General features: G+C 48.0%; 10 protein-coding genes and 1 non-coding gene across 11 annotated transcripts; 6 read left to right on the top strand and 5 right to left on the bottom strand.

The window, feature by feature from the left end:
* Positions 1–695: 695 nt before the first annotated feature.
* Positions 696–768, top strand: B0J16DRAFT_t155. Its single transcript has one exon. It is a non-coding gene; the product is annotated as a tRNA-Cys (tRNA).
* A 10-nt stretch (positions 769–778) lies between these two features.
* Positions 779–1,504, top strand: B0J16DRAFT_341456 (uncharacterized protein). The gene is made up of 2 exons (XM_046127825.1): positions 779–935; positions 985–1,504. The coding sequence occupies exon 2, from the start codon at positions 1,004–1,006 to the stop codon at positions 1,406–1,408; it is 405 nt and encodes a 134-aa protein (XP_045983001.1). The 5' UTR covers positions 779–935; positions 985–1,003; the 3' UTR covers positions 1,409–1,504.
* Positions 1,505–1,645: 141 nt separating this feature from the next.
* B0J16DRAFT_129845 (centromere kinetochore component CENP-T-domain-containing protein) lies at positions 1,646–3,691 on the top strand. The gene is made up of 3 exons (XM_046121743.1): positions 1,646–2,604; positions 2,658–3,299; positions 3,366–3,691. Exons 1-3 carry the CDS (start codon positions 1,820–1,822, stop codon positions 3,532–3,534), a joined length of 1,596 nt encoding a protein of 531 aa, XP_045983000.1. The 5' UTR covers positions 1,646–1,819; the 3' UTR covers positions 3,535–3,691.
* Positions 3,455–4,990, bottom strand: B0J16DRAFT_129836 (SURF1 family-domain-containing protein). Its single transcript, XM_046121742.1, has 4 exons — positions 4,443–4,990; positions 3,884–4,393; positions 3,722–3,827; positions 3,455–3,666 (listed from the first exon to the last, which is right to left on the bottom strand). Exons 1-4 carry the CDS (start codon positions 4,669–4,671, stop codon positions 3,567–3,569), a joined length of 945 nt encoding a protein of 314 aa, XP_045982999.1. The 5' UTR covers positions 4,672–4,990; the 3' UTR covers positions 3,455–3,566.
* Positions 4,991–5,195: 205 nt separating this feature from the next.
* On the top strand, positions 5,196–7,281 carry B0J16DRAFT_341451 (uncharacterized protein). Its single transcript, XM_046127824.1, has one exon. It carries the CDS (start codon positions 5,381–5,383, stop codon positions 7,226–7,228), a length of 1,848 nt encoding a protein of 615 aa, XP_045982998.1. The 5' UTR covers positions 5,196–5,380; the 3' UTR covers positions 7,229–7,281.
* Positions 7,282–7,357: 76 nt separating this feature from the next.
* On the top strand, positions 7,358–8,377 carry B0J16DRAFT_341450 (putative MYND domain protein). The gene has a single exon (XM_046127823.1). The coding sequence runs from the start codon at positions 7,519–7,521 to the stop codon at positions 8,230–8,232; it is 714 nt and encodes a 237-aa protein (XP_045982997.1). The 5' UTR covers positions 7,358–7,518; the 3' UTR covers positions 8,233–8,377.
* Positions 8,378–8,493: 116 nt separating this feature from the next.
* Positions 8,494–10,330, bottom strand: B0J16DRAFT_341449 (uncharacterized protein). Its single transcript, XM_046127822.1, has 3 exons — positions 10,271–10,330; positions 9,926–10,192; positions 8,494–9,750 (listed from the first exon to the last, which is right to left on the bottom strand). The coding sequence occupies exons 2-3, from the start codon at positions 10,043–10,045 to the stop codon at positions 8,734–8,736; spliced, it is 1,137 nt and encodes a 378-aa protein (XP_045982996.1). The 5' UTR covers positions 10,046–10,192; positions 10,271–10,330; the 3' UTR covers positions 8,494–8,733.
* A 302-nt stretch (positions 10,331–10,632) lies between these two features.
* B0J16DRAFT_129808 (ubiquitin-related domain-containing protein) lies at positions 10,633–12,341 on the top strand. Its single transcript, XM_046121741.1, has 4 exons — positions 10,633–10,806; positions 10,854–10,906; positions 10,966–12,138; positions 12,184–12,341. The coding sequence occupies exons 1-4, from the start codon at positions 10,728–10,730 to the stop codon at positions 12,223–12,225; spliced, it is 1,347 nt and encodes a 448-aa protein (XP_045982995.1). The 5' UTR covers positions 10,633–10,727; the 3' UTR covers positions 12,226–12,341.
* Positions 12,342–12,420: 79 nt separating this feature from the next.
* Positions 12,421–12,982, bottom strand: B0J16DRAFT_384415 (uncharacterized protein; the record flags this gene model as incomplete). The annotated part of the gene is made up of 2 exons (XM_046131422.1): positions 12,421–12,661; positions 12,783–12,982. The coding sequence occupies 2 exons, from the start codon at positions 12,980–12,982 to the stop codon at positions 12,421–12,423; spliced, it is 441 nt and encodes a 146-aa protein (XP_045982994.1).
* Positions 12,983–13,181: 199 nt separating this feature from the next.
* Positions 13,182–15,609, bottom strand: B0J16DRAFT_341445 (uncharacterized protein). Its single transcript, XM_046127821.1, has 4 exons — positions 14,289–15,609; positions 13,950–14,215; positions 13,589–13,897; positions 13,182–13,538 (listed from the first exon to the last, which is right to left on the bottom strand). Exons 1-4 carry the CDS (start codon positions 15,321–15,323, stop codon positions 13,457–13,459), a joined length of 1,692 nt encoding a protein of 563 aa, XP_045982993.1. The 5' UTR covers positions 15,324–15,609; the 3' UTR covers positions 13,182–13,456.
* On the bottom strand, positions 15,610–16,772 carry B0J16DRAFT_372171 (uncharacterized protein). Its single transcript, XM_046130460.1, has 3 exons — positions 16,519–16,772; positions 16,275–16,447; positions 15,610–16,225 (listed from the first exon to the last, which is right to left on the bottom strand). Exons 1-3 carry the CDS (start codon positions 16,697–16,699, stop codon positions 16,022–16,024), a joined length of 558 nt encoding a protein of 185 aa, XP_045982992.1. The 5' UTR covers positions 16,700–16,772; the 3' UTR covers positions 15,610–16,021.
* Between the last annotated feature and the right edge of the window lie 424 nt (positions 16,773–17,196).

Raw genomic sequence — 17,196 nt, 5'->3', positions numbered from 1 at the left:
CCGCCTAGTTGAGAAGATCTCTCGGTTGTGGCTGGGGAATGGTTTTGATGAGAAGTAAAGAAAAGCCCGGCAAGGCGTAAGTAAAACAAGCTGAGCCAGGATATTTATCCAAATGGTAAGAATGCTTTAAAGGACAAAGTGCTGCTCTTAGAATGTGTAGGTGGTGGCTAGGTAGGCGGCTGGGCTACTGTGGATGAGGTAGGTGAAAGAAAGCTGGTGGAGAAGCTCCCTGGCTCCCTACAGCAGAGCAAGGGACAGCACAATGATTTTCAGGTCAGCCTCCTGCAAAAAAAGAGCAGCCGCTTTACAGATTCTCTGAGGCGAGGTTGCCGGACGATTGCGAATCAGTGGCGGGAATAATAAATAGTTAGACCTTCCTTTTTCATTCACTTTCATATGATATCTACAAGGGATATTCCACAGTTCAGCAATTGTAACCAGATGGACAAAGAGGCCCTTGCTAGATTTCGTCCAGCAAAGGAACTAGGACGAATACTTTGCAGGCCTAGATAAAAATTGACATCACCGAGCTTATCATCAGGACAATATGCGTCACAATGTTTTAGAGCAAGGATAATAACGAGGCTGGAAATAAAGATATGGGTTCAAGGATTGGAACAAAGAGTGTTCTGTCCTGCATCTAACGCTACTGTACATAGTGACCAAATTGGAAGCTCTTGCCAGTTCTAAAACAAGGATCGATAGCTCAGTGGTACGAGCGAGGGATTGCAGATCCCTAGGTCGCGTGTTCGATCCACGCTCGGTCCTAGAATTTACTCTTTTGCCAAGCATTACCTTTTTGCCTGATTATCCAAATCGTCTTACATGCAATCCTTTCGGCTCTTTGGAGTCGTCAGCTTATATATATACATAGCCTTCGTAATCTGACTCTTCCTCAATCTCCTTCTGTTAATCGTGCACAGAACCGCCGCAACGTATGCATCTGTATACCTGACCGTTGTTTCGATACTAACATGTTCGCAGGATCTCACCAGCGTATACAATGGCTTCAGGCTCGTTTTCCAACTTCTCTCCATGGCATATTCCTGCTGTCTTCATAGGCACTGCCTTTACCCTTGGTGGTCTTCTGCCTTTTAATTATCCCCATAGAGCTATGAGAGAATATGGCCTACCGGAGGGCATTGTCAGATCAGAACCAGCGCACGCAGCCTTTGCAATCTACGGCAGTCGTGTCTCCGCTTACGGTCTTGCTATATGGTTATTTTATCTACGACGCGAGTACCATGTTGTAGATACGTTGATGAGCTTGCTCTTCTGGTGGGGTGTCGCCGACTTATGGATATGCTTGAAAGTAGGTGCCACAGGAACAGGCATATGGAGGTTTGTGTGCAGTCTCATTCTTGGAGGTTGGGGATATTATGGTTCAACTGCAAAGGGGGGTTTGTAATGACATCTTGTTTCCAGCAATGTCAAATTGTTTCGTCAAGATACATGTTCGTCGGTAAAGCTAGGTAGCTATCAGAAATATATTCCAATGCAGGCATCCGAATCTTACATCTTAGAGTTACCTCCAATGGAGTCTTTCCCACTTTGCGCTTGAATTGGCTGGTCCGTGCGCCCTTGCAGAATGGGGTCCCCTCGTCGCGTCGCGTACTAACATCATCATTGACCTCCATTGGATCAACAACTTTATTCACAACGGAATAGGCAAAAACACTTGCCGAGATAATGGTTTCAAATACTACCTAGGTTGCTCGAGTTGGATTTGTTCATGAGAACCTTTCCAAGACGTCGTCTGCTATTCGAGCGGCATTCGCTCTTTCAACTGCTCCGGCGCATCTAAATAAACACCACAAACATGTCAAGTCCGATATCACCACCGGCCAAGGCGGCTTCACAAGAAACGCCAGCACGAACTCCCTCACGAACTCCCCGCCGTGCAATCAGCGCTGAGCCCTACTCTGCTCACGCTTCTGTTCACACTCCTCTCGATCGCACTGGCACTCGCGACCTCCGTGCCTCTCTTCGTCGCGGAACTCCTGCCTCTGCTGGTCGATCCAATGCGCCAACCCCACACGCTAAAGCCGCTCGCCGGCTGCTTGACCAACGCCGAACAGCAATGTTTACTCCTGGAAAAAATCGTAGACAAAGTATGATGCAACAGAGAGAAACGCCCTTGGATGTTCTGCGACACCTCGGTCGAGCGCTAGCACCCAAAAGCCAGCCGATTCACTACTCCTCGTCTTCATCGCCCTCCGGAAACAAACCAAGTTCATCGCCGGAACATCAGGAGCAAAGCAACCTTTATGCCGACGACGACGATGACGATGATGACGAGTTTCTCACTCGACGGCCAAGACTTTCGTTGCCTATGGATGATGAAGATGCTTCTAGTATGAGCTCGGAAATACCTCCGCCACGATTGTCACAATTAGATGAAGATAACTTTACGGTACAATCGATTGAATTACCTCGACGAGTTGATCCACAGTTATCTCGAGGCAGCCCTGGGAGCGAGCGCATGAGTGACTACCTCAACAATGAACCCACGGAAGATGACATTGGTCAACATTCAGACTTTTTCCCTGGTTTCCTGGAAAATCTTGAAGCGGGAGCTGGCGAGCATGATATGACTTTGGAAGCGTAAGTTGTGCTGGAGTCGATTGGTTATGTGGCATTGACTAACCCTTGAACAGATTCGAAGCAGATCAGACCCGGCGGATGACCGAAGGTAGAGGAAGCGATTTTAATCTAGACATTCCTGAAGGATTGGACGAGCAAACGGTCTTCCAAATGTCTGACCCAGCCAACGACATTCAGCAAACATCGCCTACTGTTGATCAATCAGTCGCGGAAGCCAGAGGTGACGAAGTTCAGGCTCCTCAACAAGACGTCATGTTTGACTCTGACTCTGATCGTGGAGCTGCAGAGTTTGGCATGGATGGCTGGGACTATAACGATGGTGGTGTGGACGATCACAGCTCAATAAATGAAGAACAGGAACCAACTTTGGAGCCAACAGTCACGGCGACAGTACGTAACATGCCAGCTGATGACAGGCTACCTCGTGGATTGAAAGCAAATAAAAAGCGAAAGCGAATCTCACAACATGGCATCGAATACCCATCACTACCTCCAGCTTTCGTCAAGAGGGTAGCACAGACAGCTCTACAGTCGTCAGGTCTAAGCAACCAGCGTCTTTCAGCCGAAACGCTAGATGCTCTTATCCAATCTTCGGAATGGTTCTTTGAGCAATTAGGTGACGATCTAGGAGCGTATGCAGATCATGCCAAGCGCAAAACTATCGAAGAGAGCGACGTCTTCACACTCATGAAAAGGTATGTCACTTCACCGGGGTATCAGCTCCGTATCTTGTACTGACCACAAATTCTAATATCGTACAGGCAACGCCAAATCGGACCTCGTTCTTCCATGTTCTCTTTAGCACAGAAACACCTACCAAGAGAACTTCTCCAGGAGTTGAGAATGCCTGTGCCGCAGCCCATCAAGCAACGCAAGGCAAAGCGTGTATCGGATCAAGGTGACGAAAGAGAGGTTGCAGAGTATACATGAATTTTGCACGGAATGCATCATGCGATTTAATTTTACAGGCCCTTTGAGCGGGCTACACGACGAGCAACGTCATTTGCAGGCTTCTTGACTACCATCCAAAGCATGATGGAGGTTGCGAAGGCCAGACCATACCTAAGGACGAAGGGTTAGCACGCTCCAATTGGTACCATAAGATGGGACAACTTACCAGGTAAAGATATACTGGGCATGGTTGTTTCGCAGGTTAACCTCTGCGGGTCGGCCATAAGGAATACCTCGAGATTCCCAGTCAACCATTTGCATGAACTCGGGTTCTAGTATCGTTAGCAAGGACGTCATGAGATATGAATGATCATGAGGATAGACATACCCATAGTAGCCTCCACCCAGACAGGCTGACTGCCGGTCAACGCAGCCATCTGCTTCACATCCGGGAAATAAAACATGCCTTTCTCGGGCTGGTTCTCAGGCGTAAACATATTCTTCTTCCAAGGCTCTCTCAAGAGCCCCTCCACGGTGACCTCGCCGGTTGGTAATCCATCAGGTCTCGTCCTCTTGTCTCTGTGCTTCTTGTCGATCCAGCCTCTATTCACTAGAATTGTTGTGCCATTCTCACGCTCTAGAGGAGTCACTACCATATATCCATCTGTACCGTCACGCATGCGCGGCCCAATGAGCATCTCCTGGTCATGTCGAAAATGACCCTTTGCTACCACGCGGCGGTAGTCGAAGTCGTGGATGGCATCGGGATCAATTGTAGGTGGAAGGGGTAGGGGATCGCGGATGAGACGGTCTTCGAATTTAGCGATGAGGTCCGATTTCCAGCCCAGACGTTGGACTTGCCATGTTCCCAGGATGAAGGCTGTGACAGGGATGATGGCTACAACAATTAGTCTACAGTCAATCCAATTGAAGAGTCTGGGCCATACCGAGGATAATCAGACCAGGTCCATGGCGTTTTCCCACACGGACAAGCTGGGGCGGGCCGTCTAGAATAGAGACGAATTCCGGGTCATCGGCTGAGGGCTGCTGCTTTTTGCGACGAAAGAAAGAGGTGGTGAAGTTCCTCCTTGGCGGAACTGTATTGGTGAGTCTTGTGCAGCGAGGGACTTGTTTCGGGATGCGCAGACTGCGCAGGAGAGTCTGTGGCGCATTCATGTTTGGTGGCGCATTGAAGTTGAAGTCATCCAGATGTCGACGGAGTTGGTGATAGTGATTAGTCTAACGTTTTGTGGGGCGCCCTCCATTTAATGATGCACGAGTACTCAGATAGTCTACCCTGTAACATGGATGAATGAATCGATGGGGAAACAATTGCAGTTGTAAGTCATCACGGCCGAAACATATAAACGTAAACTAGAAGCGATTATTACAGGAATAGATGAGACCTAGAAAGATGGATAAATCTTAAGCAAACCCTCCACTGCTATGTGTACAAGCGCACCTCACATTCAAGGAACCCTTGCAATGAGTCAGATGCTCTTGGTGAACAACACATCTTGTGGACGCAAGGAGCTGTCAAAAGTCAGGAAGTTTGCTAGTCTAACAGACTTTAAATGCCACCGGCTTATTTAGGCCAATGATGATCGCCCGCATGCCATTGTTCAGTGTGCCCAGTTAACAGTCAAGCTAACGTTAGTTGGTACAGTATCTCTTAGCCATCACAACTAACCACCGGGCTACTAAGGTAGATTTCCAATATGTACTCCTTTTTCCCAAGTAATCAAGGTTTTCTCTTGTCAAAACATCGTCGTCATCTGAGACATTTGTCAAGTTTATAACTCCTAACCACAAGATACCTCAAAACGATCGTCCAGTGAATCTTGACTTCATCACCAGGTTAACAACACAACCCAGTCGCATCGTGATGAATTACAGCAGAGAAACACGACCAACAACAAAAAGCTGTAGAGAATGCCGGCGTCGAAAAGTGAGTTGTGTCTATGAGGGCGAAACCGAGTGTCGTCAGTGTATAACACACGCTCTTGTATGTGAGCCACGGCAGCAACGACTCCCCCAGTCTTTCGATGAGAAAGACCGAATAATCGAAGAATTAGAACGATTTGTTAGTCAGGTTGAGTTGCGCATGGTTGAGATGCAAGCATCAATAAAGAACTTGACGAGTCAACTTGATCAACGCAATGCGGCTTGTTCTGCTGATTCTCAGAGCCTTGATCAGCGAAGCGAAGTTCTCATCACCCCAGAGAATTCGCAATCTCAAAGTCTCAAAGGATCTTCAATATCGAAATATGAGTCCCAATCCCCTACAGCCCAATTAGACTCGATACTTGAGGATCTTATCCCAAATCGAGCAACTCTAGAGAGGATTTTAGAGTACACTGGAGGGCAACTCCACCAATCCTGGATGTTACAACCGTTTTCTACGATCAACATATTCGATAACGGCTTCCTTGTGGGCAGCACTGAGAAGGCGATATTGTTTATACACGAGGCATTACAATCGAGAGATGTTGGACTTGTGTCGAAGTGTTTGAGTTGGCTCTGTCTCTGTCTCTCGGAATTACCCAAAGATTTCAGAGACATCGAGACTGGCCTACCTTTGTGTCCAGAAGAGTTAATCAATCGCTTGCTCACACAAATATCTATCTTTTACCTCGCTGATTGTACACCGGCCTGCAGTATCAACTCAATAGAAGCACTGGTTCTTCAGTACGAGCTCTTCATCGCCATTGGTCGTCCTAGCAGGGCATGGAAATGTGTGAGAGCCGGTATTGACAATGCCATGTTACTGGGTATCCATACTCGTCAATCGAATCTCTACGGGGGTTTATGGGAGTCTCTATGGATACGTGATCGCCAAATATCCTTGATTCTAGGCTTGCCATATACGACAGCAGATAATTTCGCCCTCAACACCGAGATGGATACGGATCCCGAGTTGGATGCTTTGCGAAGAATTGCCTCGATATCAGGATGTATCAGCGACCGGGATCGACTGCGACAGGATACTAGTTTTGGCACAATGAGACGCATTGTTGAAGAGATCAAGCAGCTTAAAGTCCTAATTCCAGATGAAAGGAACGATTCAGTCTTTACCCAACCCGTTGCATATTCGATTCTTAGGCTATTCAAGCATACCCTCAACACGATGATCCATCTGCCGTACTCACAGTTCGCTGGATATGATAAGCAGTTCGAGTATACCAGGGTTGAAGTTTTGGAATCAGCTGAAGGTGCGATACGAGCTCATCAAGACATGAGAGAGATGCAAGATACACCGGCGAAGTGTCATCTATACGATTTCCTTGCATTTAACGCCGCCGTTATTCTTATCACAGACTTGGCAGCGAAGGAGACTCCTCGTTCGACAGAAGAAGAAGAGCGCATCTGGACTGTCATTACTGAGTTAGTGAGCAGACTGAGGAAGACGAGCGAGCTGTTGGTGAGTGAGACAGCTGAACAGGCGGCTGAGGTACTTGAGAACCTCCATAGAGCATGCAAAGGCATATATCGGGGCCATGAATTCCACAAGCAAATTCCATTGTTAGGGAAAATCCAGATCAGTCGAGCTACGGAACAGCACGAAGACGTAGAGGCTTCTACGACTACCGTCTTACTCGAGACAAACACCTATACTTTTCGAGTCCCAGATGAGCATTTGACAGAGAAGGAGCTGGCCGATGACTGGAGTGCTCAGGTAACGTTTGAGATGAGTTATGGTTGGAGAGGAACATACGAGTTCCCCGACAACTAGAAACCTGTAGTAGAGCTTGAAATCCATCAGTACGAGATAATGGAAATAACCTTTGCTACTTTACTCCGCGCCACTTTAGATCAGCTTTTGAGGCCAGCCACTTGCGGCTGGCAACCACAAGCGAAGTGTCAAGAATTAGATAATTACTTTTGCTACAGCAACCATGCACTGTTACATCAAGCATATTTATAGGTATTTCCCTCTCAATTGAATCTTCTGGCCTTTGTTGTTTCTACACAAAATCTGTTTCTCACTCGCTGGCTACCCAACACCACAATCACCTTCTCACCATGCCTTGCAAGACCTGCCAAAAGACTGAACCAGAAGTCTCCCTTAAGCGCTGCGCAAAGTGCTCTTCTGAATCTCATTGTTCCCGAGAATGCCAGAAGGCTGATTGGAAAAATCACAAAAAGGTGTGCGGAAAGCAAGGATCTTCCGCTTCTGCCTCTGCATCTGCGTCTACTTCTACAAGAGGTTCACCGCCAAAGGGTCTTGACCAGCCTATCCCTGATCCTTTCACTCGTTTGGACAGAGGTACATATCTGCATGACCGCCCCGAGAAAGATGTCTATAAGCTTCTTATCGATACTTACCGCCTGCGCGTTGAGGACATGTACCGTCTCGAGGGCGAGGTCGACCAAGATAGTCTCTACGGCGGCGCCAGTGATGGCTTAGCTGGGTTTAAGAAATTCCTTCGCAAGGTATCGACTCGAAAGGGACTGCTTCCTCCATGGTGGACTCCCGAGAAGCAAAAAGAGTGTGAAGAATTTGGCATGACTTCTTCGGAGCCGAGTCTGAAGACTGGAGTTGAGAAAGCCGACATCATTGAGCACTACGGAGACTCTCAGTTCCCAATGCAGCTCAGAATGCTCGGAGAAGCGGTTTGGGGTAATGCGCCCGGAGGAGCTGACGGAAAAGCGATGAGGCAGATGCTCATGATGATGGAGGGATCAGGTATGGAAGGAATGCAGACTTCTTTGCTAGATGCCTCTCGGTTTCGTTGAGAGAAAGCTTGGGATAGGAAGAAGGTTTGGCTGTGATAGCTGGGCAGATGGGTGACAGAAGAATTAGTCTTTAATGCTTAGGGCGTTAGCATAAAGTAAACTAAGTCCTGACTATACTAGCATAAGGCAACTGAACTATTTCATCTCTTATGTCTACAGCAGTCAATTCTTCTGGTATATAGAGTTCTGTCATATATCGAAGTATTATCACCACTGCACAAAGATTGTAAGAAGGCAATGATGCCGATATGTTTCACACAAAATAAATACAGTTATAACTTTATCAGGATCCATAACACTTTGTGTCGTGAAACTGTGAAAGAAGCCGTTCTTGGCCGCAACGATAAGTGCTTGATCAATCTCAAGACTATGTGCCAGGTGGGCAACAGAAAATTATCCTCTAAAGCTTAGGCTCCTTAAAATAAAGTAGCCTAAGTGCTAGCCTAAACTCGCATAAGGTAGCTAGGTTATTTCGTCTCTTGTGATTTCAGCGGCCAATTCTTATGACACACTGGCGGCGTCTCCAGTCATCTTCCCTATCGTCTTTGTGACCATCGCCTCAAGTTGCTGCCATCGGCGTCTTAACAACTCCCTCTGACTGCTCGAACCGCCTTCTATCTCGTCAATGTCATTTCGCGTCTTTTCGATAATACGCAAAAAGTCCTTCAAAGCTGTCAATAAAAGATTGTCCACCTCGGCCTGTGAGGATCGTCCATCATCACCGGCATCAAAAAACCGCTGCCACTGTCCTGGAGAACAACACAGCATACGCAATGCGACTTGTGTTCTATGACATCCAATAGTCTGGTCGTCGAGTGTATATCTGCCAAGAAAGTCGACACTTTTGAGCTCGGCGCGCTGTGTCTTGTTCAGTAGTGGTAGGATAACTTCATCTAGGTATACCTCATCCCAACGATTTGTGTCCAAAATGAAGCCGTATTCTGTCAAGAGAAAGTCATTCGAGTGAGGACCATAAGAGACATAGACTTCCTCCCCCTGCTTATATACTCGGTCGGTCTGAACGCTGTATCCGAGAGCAGAATAGGCGAGTTTGCATCCTTGATCAGCATGGTTGAAAAGGTCAGCCGTTGGCATGCAGACTAGTCGATCAGCATGAGGGTAGCTCTTCATTTTTGGGTTGCTATTGAAGAAGGTTCGTGTATTGACCAAAACCCAGCAGTATAAATATTCGTCTCTTGTCAGTTGAGGGAAGGCTTTCAGGACAATCTCACACTCGCGCCGGAATGTGGTATTCTGATTATCCAGGAGATCTTTGGCTCGCTTTGGGAGAAGGGCTTGAAGTTCACTCGGCCACATCATAGGCATGCCGCCCTCTAGATCTTCTCTAGTCGGAAGGACTGTTCTCCAGATAGCAAAGTCATCGCTGTCATCGAGCGCAATTTCGGCAGCCAAGACGCCATGAACTGAGATGCCATGAAGAGCCTCCTTGATATGTTTTGGGACTGTGTCAATTGTGCGAAGCGCTCTTGTCGGCACACTCAGTATAGTTTCGTTTGCCTAACGTTATGTTAGATAGAACTCGATAAAGAAACTTAAGCTTGCTGGGAGACTAATTGATAGCCTGACCCCTTTGTAAGTGGTGCCTTGGACACTGCTTAATGGATGTTTGGAAGGATTAAAGAGAATGGTTCAGACTATGCCCAAGAGTCTATTCAAACAACTGTTAACTTACTCTGATATCACGAACAGCCACTATACCGATACCTCGACCAGGAAGGATTCGGGGTTCGACACCCTTGAGTTTGACGCCTTTGCCTTCTGCCCATGGCATGAAAGCTGGGTCAATGAGCATCTTGACCAATTCTATGTATGAATTTGGTGACAGAATAATAAAATGCGAAGAAGACAAGTTTGGGAGTCTGGATACACTGGTAGTCCTTCGACTGTTTCCGAGGGCGGGAAGTTGAATGAGTCAAGCAGAGCAAGTGTATTTTTTTTACTAATTTTATGATTAGTATACTAACAAAGATCTCGAGTTGTGACGTCTCTTGAGACAGTATTGATAAACATATGATACCTTCTTACATCTGTATTCGTCTACTATTTAGGGAATTCGTGTATTAATCTTTGTCTTTTCTCTTGCATTTAAACCTTTAACAATGATTTTGCTGAGTCAGCCCCCACCGTCCGAGATTCGGGAGCTACCTACAGCCATGATGCCACGTGATGATAGCGTCATGTCTACCTCCTATGAAGCTTCGCTCATGATATGGATTTATTAGAGCTCATGCTTTTAGATTTCCTCTACTTTGGGTTCTTTACTCCTGGAATAAAGCTTGCTTGAAAATCAATAAGATTTGCTGACTGACTTTTCCTGCATACTATATGCATGTAAATACTCAGGGAGGTCCTGTAAGGGTATAAAGACAAGTGGCCGCAGTTCTGTCTCACTCCTCAACTCCCACCTTTCCAATTATAAATCGAATTCTTCGACTTGACATAACCAATTCTTCCTTTGTAACGGCAATTTCGAAATGTTCTATGAGGGAACTCTTCAGGACGGTATCTCGACTGCCGTCGGCCAACAGAAGCTGGTCCTGTGTTTTGTTACCGGTTCGTCTTGCCATCATGCTGGCCGACATAGCTCACATTCATTACAGATGAGGGCGACGAGAGCACACAATGGGAAACCGAATTCCTTACCGATGATACGGTATGATTATTTCTGGTCATGTGTAAATCATGTAACTTAAAGGCTAATCAACGGCGTAGTTGAGCGACTTACTCGATGAACACGCTGTCGCGCTTCGCCTCAAGGCTGGATCCGAAGAAGCCGGATATCTCGCCCAAATCTTTCCGCTCCCACGGACTCCCACAGTCGTTATCATCAAGAATGGCGAGTTGAAGGACTACATCACATCTGGAACCAATAAGGAAGAGTTCCTACGGAGAGTTAAGACGGCTTTGAGCTCCGCATCTGCGGCGGTAGCTCCAGCCGCAACCCAACCAGCTCCAACCCAAGTTGACCCTCCACAGCCTCAGCCAGAGACACATACAGCGCCGGAACAGAGCTCCCCGGCGACGCAACCGTCATCAACATCTGAGAATGTCCGTCGGATATTAGCTGAAAGGGCTGCCAGACTTCAGGCGCAGAGGGAGGAGAATGAGCGCAAAGTTAAAGAAGAGCGGGCCAGGACCAAAGAGAAGGCTAAAGCCGAGGCCGATGCCGGAATGAACACTGACAACGCGCGAGCTCACAAGGCCGCCGAGGCTGTGAAGAAGAAGAGACAGCAGGACCAAGAAGAGAGGGCGCGAATTCTAAAGCGTATTGAGGATGATAAGGCGGAACGACGCTTGCGCGCAGAAGAGCGTGAGAAGCAAAGAATCGAGAATATGAAGGGCGGCGACGTCGCAGCATCCCTAGTCAGCGCACCAGAAACTAAGCTGGCAGCTTCGACCAAGACGGGCGGAATGACGGCTCTCCAAGTTCGCCTTTTCGATGGATCGACTCTGAGATCACGCTTCAAGACGAACGCACCCCTCAAGGAGATTCGACAGTGGGTGGACGAAACCCGAACCGATGGAGCGCAACCATATACCTTCAAGCAAGTTCTTACACCTCTACCGAACAGGAACATCGATGAGACGGAGGAGGACAAAGCCATCGGCGAACTTGGCCTCTCCCCTTCCTCTACATTGGTACTGATACCAGTCAAGAAGTACACGTCTGCATATGATGGCGATTCGCAGGGTATTGTTTCCAAGATCATCAGCTTCATTCTCGGCATTTTCTCATGGATTTTCGGTCTTTTTGGACCCGGCGATGAGCGAGGACGCCGAGGGTCCGTCCAAGGACCGACCAGTTCCCGGGAACGGTCCCGAATTCGGGAATTCCAGAACCCGAGTGACCAGCAAAGAGATCAACAATTATACAACGGAAATTCGGTAAGAAACAATCACAACAAGTCTTTAACCTGCTAACCTAAAAAGCTGAATTTTGAACCACGACCAGAAGAGGAGAAGGACAGTTGAAGGGTTTCCCAATTTGAGTGATTGAGATCTTGTTCTATATTATACAATTGGTTGTGGAGATGTAATAGTAGTATTTCCACCATATTTCTACAAGCAAGCACGTCTAGGCACGCTGCCGGGGGATTCATGCCCAATGTTTCCTTTCCCATAATGAAATCAAGTTCCTTTTATCTACATGTTGCTTCCTAACCCAGTTTACTGGCCAGAAGCGGCCTGGCAGGCCTTGAGCTGCTCAAGGTACCAGTTGCAGATCTGCATGTTTCCGTTGTTGTCGTCCATGCACTTTGTGAAGTTCTGGGCAACACCTGCGCAGTTGTTCTGGTTCCAGGACTGCTCTTGGGGAGCGGCTTGAGCCTGGACGGGAGCAGCGGGCTCGGAGGAGCCACCGAACATGCCACCGATAGCATGGCCTACTGAGGAACCGATAGCGACACCGCTGGGAGAAAGTTAGCCACATATATTCCGAGTATGACCCAGAACGGATCCAGGGTTTGCGCCATTGATGAACAGAGCTTCAAAAAGGCCAATTGTTGTATATTCGAGGAGGGAATACTTACGCAGCAGTGCTGGCCATTTGACCGAACAGTCCGGGGCCCTGAGAACCGGCAGCCTGAGGAGGCATGGCCTGGCCAGGAGGGTGAGAAGCGGCGGGAGGAGCAGCATGGGTGGCGGCAGGTCGAGTCTGCTGGGGCTTGGGGGCAGAAGCGGAAGCGGTAGGGCGCGAAGGAGCGCGGCCGACGGATCGTTGACGAGGCATTTTGAGGGTGGTTGTGAGGTTTGTTGTAGTGATATGGAGGTGTTGTTGGTAAGAGCAAGATGAATGAATGTAAGTTAGGTATGAGGAGAAAGACGACACGGATTTCGGAGGCAAAGTTCTGACCAATCAGAAGCAGTAAAATTCAACGAGGGATGGGGGAGAGCGATCGGTAGGGCCTCGGTAGAGGCATGTAACAGGGTCCAGAGCACTCCAGGGCCTTCCGTTGACAGCCGCCGAGGAACTTTTTAGTGGATACTGATCTTCAGCATGGAGACTTGAGGCTTCAATGATTACGACTGCATGAACGGAGATACTGAGCATTTCACGAATAGACGTCAAACAACAAAAGTGCAATAAAAAAGCTTCAGTGGAGCAGTCTCGCTTTTCAATACTAGACTATACTCTAGAGCGATCTGTTCTACTGTATCAAAACCCTGTACTCCATTTTCGTTATGCATCTCATCAACAGTTCGTTTACGGGGTGCATCTGCCCATGTAACGAGGATACAAGCATGCTTCTCGCACAGTCCAGAGCTTAAGAAGCCATGCAAGGAATCTGCAAAAACGGTCAGCAAAGACTTAACAATTAGACAAGAAAAGACATACCGCTCAGCTCCCAGACCGTAACCACCGTGAGGGGTGGATCCATACTTGCGCTGGTCAGTGTACCAGAAGTAGCCTGTAGGATCAATGCCCTCGCGCTTGTATCCGGCCATGAGCTCCTCGAAATCCCAGATTCTCATACTACCACCAACGATCTCACCAACACCAGGCATCAGAACATCGACGGACTCGGTCACGCGGGGGTCATCCTTAGCCTTGGACATGTAGAAAGACTTGATCTCGACGGGGAAGTGAGTGAGGAAGATGGGGCGGTTGATCTCGTCAGTCATCTTGCGCTCAGCAGCCTCGGCACTAATTTCAGGTCAGTTTGCGCATACATGTTCGCAAGGTGTGGAAGACTTACATATCGTCTCCGAAAGTATGATCATTGCCCTCCTCGTTCTTGATACCACGCTCTCGTAGCCAGTCAATGGCATCAGAGTAGCGCATGCGCAGGAAGGGTCGAGAAGGCTTCTCGAAGTCGGGGTTGTACTTCTTGATAGCCTCGGCCGCCACAGGGTTCTCGAGGGTCAGGTCAATCACACGACAGATAACATGCTCGAGATGGTCGAGGAGGTTATCGAAAGTGATGAAATCCAGCTCGGCCTCGACGTGAGAGTACTCAGAAAGCTGAAGTATAATTAGCTTTGTAGGACCCATACAATGGAACTATTTCCGAGTCCCATCAAGGGGAGGTACTTACATGGCGGCGGGTAAGAGACTTCTCGGCTCGGAAAGACTTCTCAATGCAGTAGCAGTCACCAAGGACGGGGAGGACAGTCTCGAGGTAAAGCTGACTGGATTGAGTCAAGTATGAAGTCTCACCATAGTAGTCGAACTTGAAAAGAGTAGAACCACCCTCGACCTGGGTCTGCACAAGAGCAGGAGGGCTGACCTTCTTGATATCCAACTCCTTGTAGACAGTGTGGAAAGCATCCTCGACAACATCGCGGACGAACATGACGGCGGCGGGCTTCTCGTGACGGAGGGTGAGATGTCGGAGGTTCATGAGAGTGTTGGTATCACCGTCAACAGGGACGATGTTGGTGAAGGCATCATCACCTCCGGGAGCCTTGGCGATGACTCTGAAGTAGTCGGCGCGGAGCTCTCGATCGAGAGGAGCATGAGCACCAGCGGGAACCTCCCAAAGCTCGCCAATAATCTCAAGAGAAGTCTCTCGTGATAGTGTGAGAGCGTCGTAAGTCTTGGAAAGATCTCCAGAAAGAAGGCACTGCATGTAGTTGACACCTCGGCGCAGGGTAACGAAGATAAGTCCACCCTGCTTGGCCACACGGTTGACGCGGCCCTGGACGGACACTCGCTTGACGCCTTCGGCAGGTTCATCCTTGCTCTTTCGGAGGGTACCAATCACTGAAGAGTCGGTCTCTTGGAGGATAATTGGGACAGGCTCGGGCAGGGAAGGGTCATTGGTGATCTTGATCTTCTTGGCCTCCTCAAGAACAGCAAGACGAGCAGCTTCGTCCTGAGCATCCTTCTCAGCACGCTTAGCCGCAGCATCAAGCTTCTTCTTTTGTCCAGCAGCGTAGGCGACCGCCTTCTTCAAGGCCGACTTGGCAGCGGGTTTGTACTCTTCATCGTCCTTCTTCTTGACCTGATACTCGGACTCGGCACCGTGGCGGAAGTAGGCCTCGAGGAGGGACTTGAAGGGGGCGGACTCGGTGCCCTGGATCTCAGGGAGATCGCTTCCGGCTTCTTCGTCGACATAAATGACCGCCATCTTGTTGCTGTGATTTCTGCTTTTGTCGATGCGAAAACAGAATTCGAGGGCCTGACTTGGGTTGGAGGGGTTTGTGCTGCCCCGCGATTCTGTACCTTGACTCACGTCCGATAATGGTGGGGTGAAAAATTATTAGTCACTGGGCTTCACCTTATCTTTCCGCTGGCAACCACTTATTGGTGAGATAGTGATGTTCTAAGTACCTAGGTTATAGATAAAAACAGGATATAGAGCAAAGCTGCACTCAAGGCATTCCTTTTATATCACAATTAGTTTTACTTGAGCATGGAGGAAGTAACAATGACCATGAGTCATAAATTCACTCGACCTTGTACACACAATTAATCGAAGCCTCCTGGTTTCATCCAAATACGACCGAAGCTGACCATGTTTCATAAAATCCCATTTGTTGTAGAACGATAGACTTTCTAAGCAACATATTCTCTCCAATCAAGTCGATTAAATATTCCCAAACGCCATGCCCTAGTTAATTCAACTGCATCAGGAAGGCCTCCCGATCTGGCTTCCAAGCATCCGAGCCCTTTGCGAGTTTCCCTCAAACTGTCTGGGGTATCACTGTAAGTCTCTCCAAAGCAGCCACTAGTCCTTACAGATGTAAGGACTCAGAACGGTCTACTCGTTTTCTTTTGCAATGAAACATCGCTCAACATTTATGAGCAGAAATTTGCTTTCAACCTCTAGTTCTTAGACTTGCTCTTCTTGCCCTTCTTCTGCTTCTTCTTGTTCTTGTCTCTTGTTTCGGAAGCAGCAGAGCCTGACTTGGATGGCACAGGTGACTCCTCTGCTGGTCTTTTCCGGTTTTCAACAGATTTCAGTAGAGCCTTGGCTCGCTCCTCTGCGATCTTCTCAGCCAGCTTATTGCTGATTGCTTTGTTGTCACCCTATTGATGCATCAGTTAAAGTCCTTGAATATTCTGTAGAGCTTCGTACCAGGTCAGCCTTGAGTATGCGCGCTGCAGCCTCTTGGTTGACTGTTAAACTTCGAGACGCTTCTGCTTCAGGAGCCTCAATATTTTTGATCTTGCCAAAGTACTGCTGAATTCGCTTGAGTTCAGTGAGCACATCCGCAGTTTGTGTGTCAGAGCCCTCCAATTTCAATGACGCTGTCGCGATTGTTAGCTAATTTTTCATTGCTGCAGAATGGTACAGATAGCCACGGGAATGATATACTCACAGAACAGGAGGGATTCAATCGCGTAAGCTGTCAGTGAGAAAAGTTTTGCCTTGTCCAACAGGGGCAATTCAGAGGCCATGCCCTCGAGATTGTCGAGCAAAGGCTGAAGGTTCTCCTCGAGATCATCTAGCTGATCATCCAGCCGGTCAAGATCCGGGGTAATATCTTTTACATCTGTCATCTTGGTGGTGGAAACTTTGAATGTTGTAATATGGATACGAGATTAGGATGATCACGTCGCTGTCGCATGAAAGACTTCGAAGCGCAGAACTTTGACCTGAAGCCCAAATGGGACTAGTGGTCTTAGTATTCATGAAGCGGGTATTATGCAGCTACCCGACCTTGACCAACTAGAACCCCACAGTACCGTCCTAAATAAACTTCCTGGACTTGCCACATCTATTGCTGTTATGTTAGCTAAGAAATGATGCCAATAACTTGGGATGAAGAGGCATCGGAGGATTAATCTTTATAGCTAATCAAAGAAGCTTTATATATCTTCAAGTTTCAATCTTTGCAGTCCTGGCGGAATGCGTCTAGACTACCAAGAACGGTGTCGATGTCAGGAATTGACCAATGGCGACGTACTAAAATCCCAGGACAGACGATCCCTTGACCCGTTCAATCTAATTGGCTAGGATCTAATTTTCTAATCAAGGGAAAAAAACGGACTTCTTA

This window comes from Fusarium flagelliforme (genome assembly GCF_020744385.1).
Source record: "Fusarium flagelliforme strain FIESC 12 MPI-CAGE-AA-0113 chromosome Unknown B0J16scaffold_4, whole genome shotgun sequence".
NCBI lineage: Eukaryota > Fungi > Ascomycota > Sordariomycetes > Hypocreales > Nectriaceae > Fusarium > Fusarium flagelliforme.
Note: the sequence above shows the minus strand (reverse complement) of the source record. Positions and strands in the feature narration are given on the sequence as shown.

What these genes read in the sequence shown, in the direction of transcription:
- B0J16DRAFT_341456 (XM_046127825.1), top strand. Translation starts at nt 1,004, where the DNA reads ATGGCTTCAGGCTCGTTTTCCAACTTCTCTCCATGGCATATTCCTGCT.
- B0J16DRAFT_129845 (XM_046121743.1), top strand. Translation starts at nt 1,820, where the DNA reads ATGTCAAGTCCGATATCACCACCGGCCAAGGCGGCTTCACAAGAAACG. An exon ending in CATGATATGACTTTGGAAGC is followed by an intron (nt 2,605 to 2,657) that starts GTAAGTTGTGCT and finishes ACCCTTGAACAG; the next exon opens with ATTCGAAGCAGATCAGACCC. An exon ending in GTCTTCACACTCATGAAAAG is followed by an intron (nt 3,300 to 3,365) that starts GTATGTCACTTC and finishes AATATCGTACAG; the next exon opens with GCAACGCCAAATCGGACCTC.
- B0J16DRAFT_129836 (XM_046121742.1), bottom strand. Translation starts at nt 4,671, where the DNA reads ATGAATGCGCCACAGACTCTCCTGCGCAGTCTGCGCATCCCGAAACAA. An exon ending in CTGGGTGGAGGCTACTATGG is followed by an intron (nt 3,828 to 3,883) that starts GTATGTCTATCC and finishes TAACGATACTAG; the next exon opens with AACCCGAGTTCATGCAAATG. An exon ending in GCCCAGTATATCTTTACCTG is followed by an intron (nt 3,667 to 3,721) that starts GTAAGTTGTCCC and finishes CTTCGTCCTTAG; the next exon opens with GTATGGTCTGGCCTTCGCAA.
- B0J16DRAFT_341451 (XM_046127824.1), top strand. Translation starts at nt 5,381, where the DNA reads ATGAATTACAGCAGAGAAACACGACCAACAACAAAAAGCTGTAGAGAA.
- B0J16DRAFT_341450 (XM_046127823.1), top strand. Translation starts at nt 7,519, where the DNA reads ATGCCTTGCAAGACCTGCCAAAAGACTGAACCAGAAGTCTCCCTTAAG.
- B0J16DRAFT_341449 (XM_046127822.1), bottom strand. Translation starts at nt 10,045, where the DNA reads ATGCTCATTGACCCAGCTTTCATGCCATGGGCAGAAGGCAAAGGCGTC. An exon ending in TGGCTGTTCGTGATATCAGA is followed by an intron (nt 9,751 to 9,925) that starts GTAAGTTAACAG and finishes ACATAACGTTAG; the next exon opens with GCAAACGAAACTATACTGAG.
- B0J16DRAFT_129808 (XM_046121741.1), top strand. Translation starts at nt 10,728, where the DNA reads ATGTTCTATGAGGGAACTCTTCAGGACGGTATCTCGACTGCCGTCGGC. An exon ending in GGTCCTGTGTTTTGTTACCG is followed by an intron (nt 10,807 to 10,853) that starts GTTCGTCTTGCC and finishes CATTCATTACAG; the next exon opens with ATGAGGGCGACGAGAGCACA. An exon ending in AATTCCTTACCGATGATACG is followed by an intron (nt 10,907 to 10,965) that starts GTATGATTATTT and finishes TCAACGGCGTAG; the next exon opens with TTGAGCGACTTACTCGATGA.
- B0J16DRAFT_341445 (XM_046127821.1), bottom strand. Translation starts at nt 15,323, where the DNA reads ATGGCGGTCATTTATGTCGACGAAGAAGCCGGAAGCGATCTCCCTGAG. An exon ending in AGTCTCTTACCCGCCGCCAT is followed by an intron (nt 14,216 to 14,288) that starts GTAAGTACCTCC and finishes ATTATACTTCAG; the next exon opens with CTTTCTGAGTACTCTCACGT. An exon ending in TACGGTCTGGGAGCTGAGCG is followed by an intron (nt 13,539 to 13,588) that starts GTATGTCTTTTC and finishes CCGTTTTTGCAG; the next exon opens with ATTCCTTGCATGGCTTCTTA.
- B0J16DRAFT_372171 (XM_046130460.1), bottom strand. Translation starts at nt 16,699, where the DNA reads ATGACAGATGTAAAAGATATTACCCCGGATCTTGACCGGCTGGATGAT. An exon ending in GATTGAATCCCTCCTGTTCT is followed by an intron (nt 16,448 to 16,518) that starts GTGAGTATATCA and finishes CAATCGCGACAG; the next exon opens with CGTCATTGAAATTGGAGGGC. An exon ending in GCATACTCAAGGCTGACCTG is followed by an intron (nt 16,226 to 16,274) that starts GTACGAAGCTCT and finishes ATGCATCAATAG; the next exon opens with GGTGACAACAAAGCAATCAG.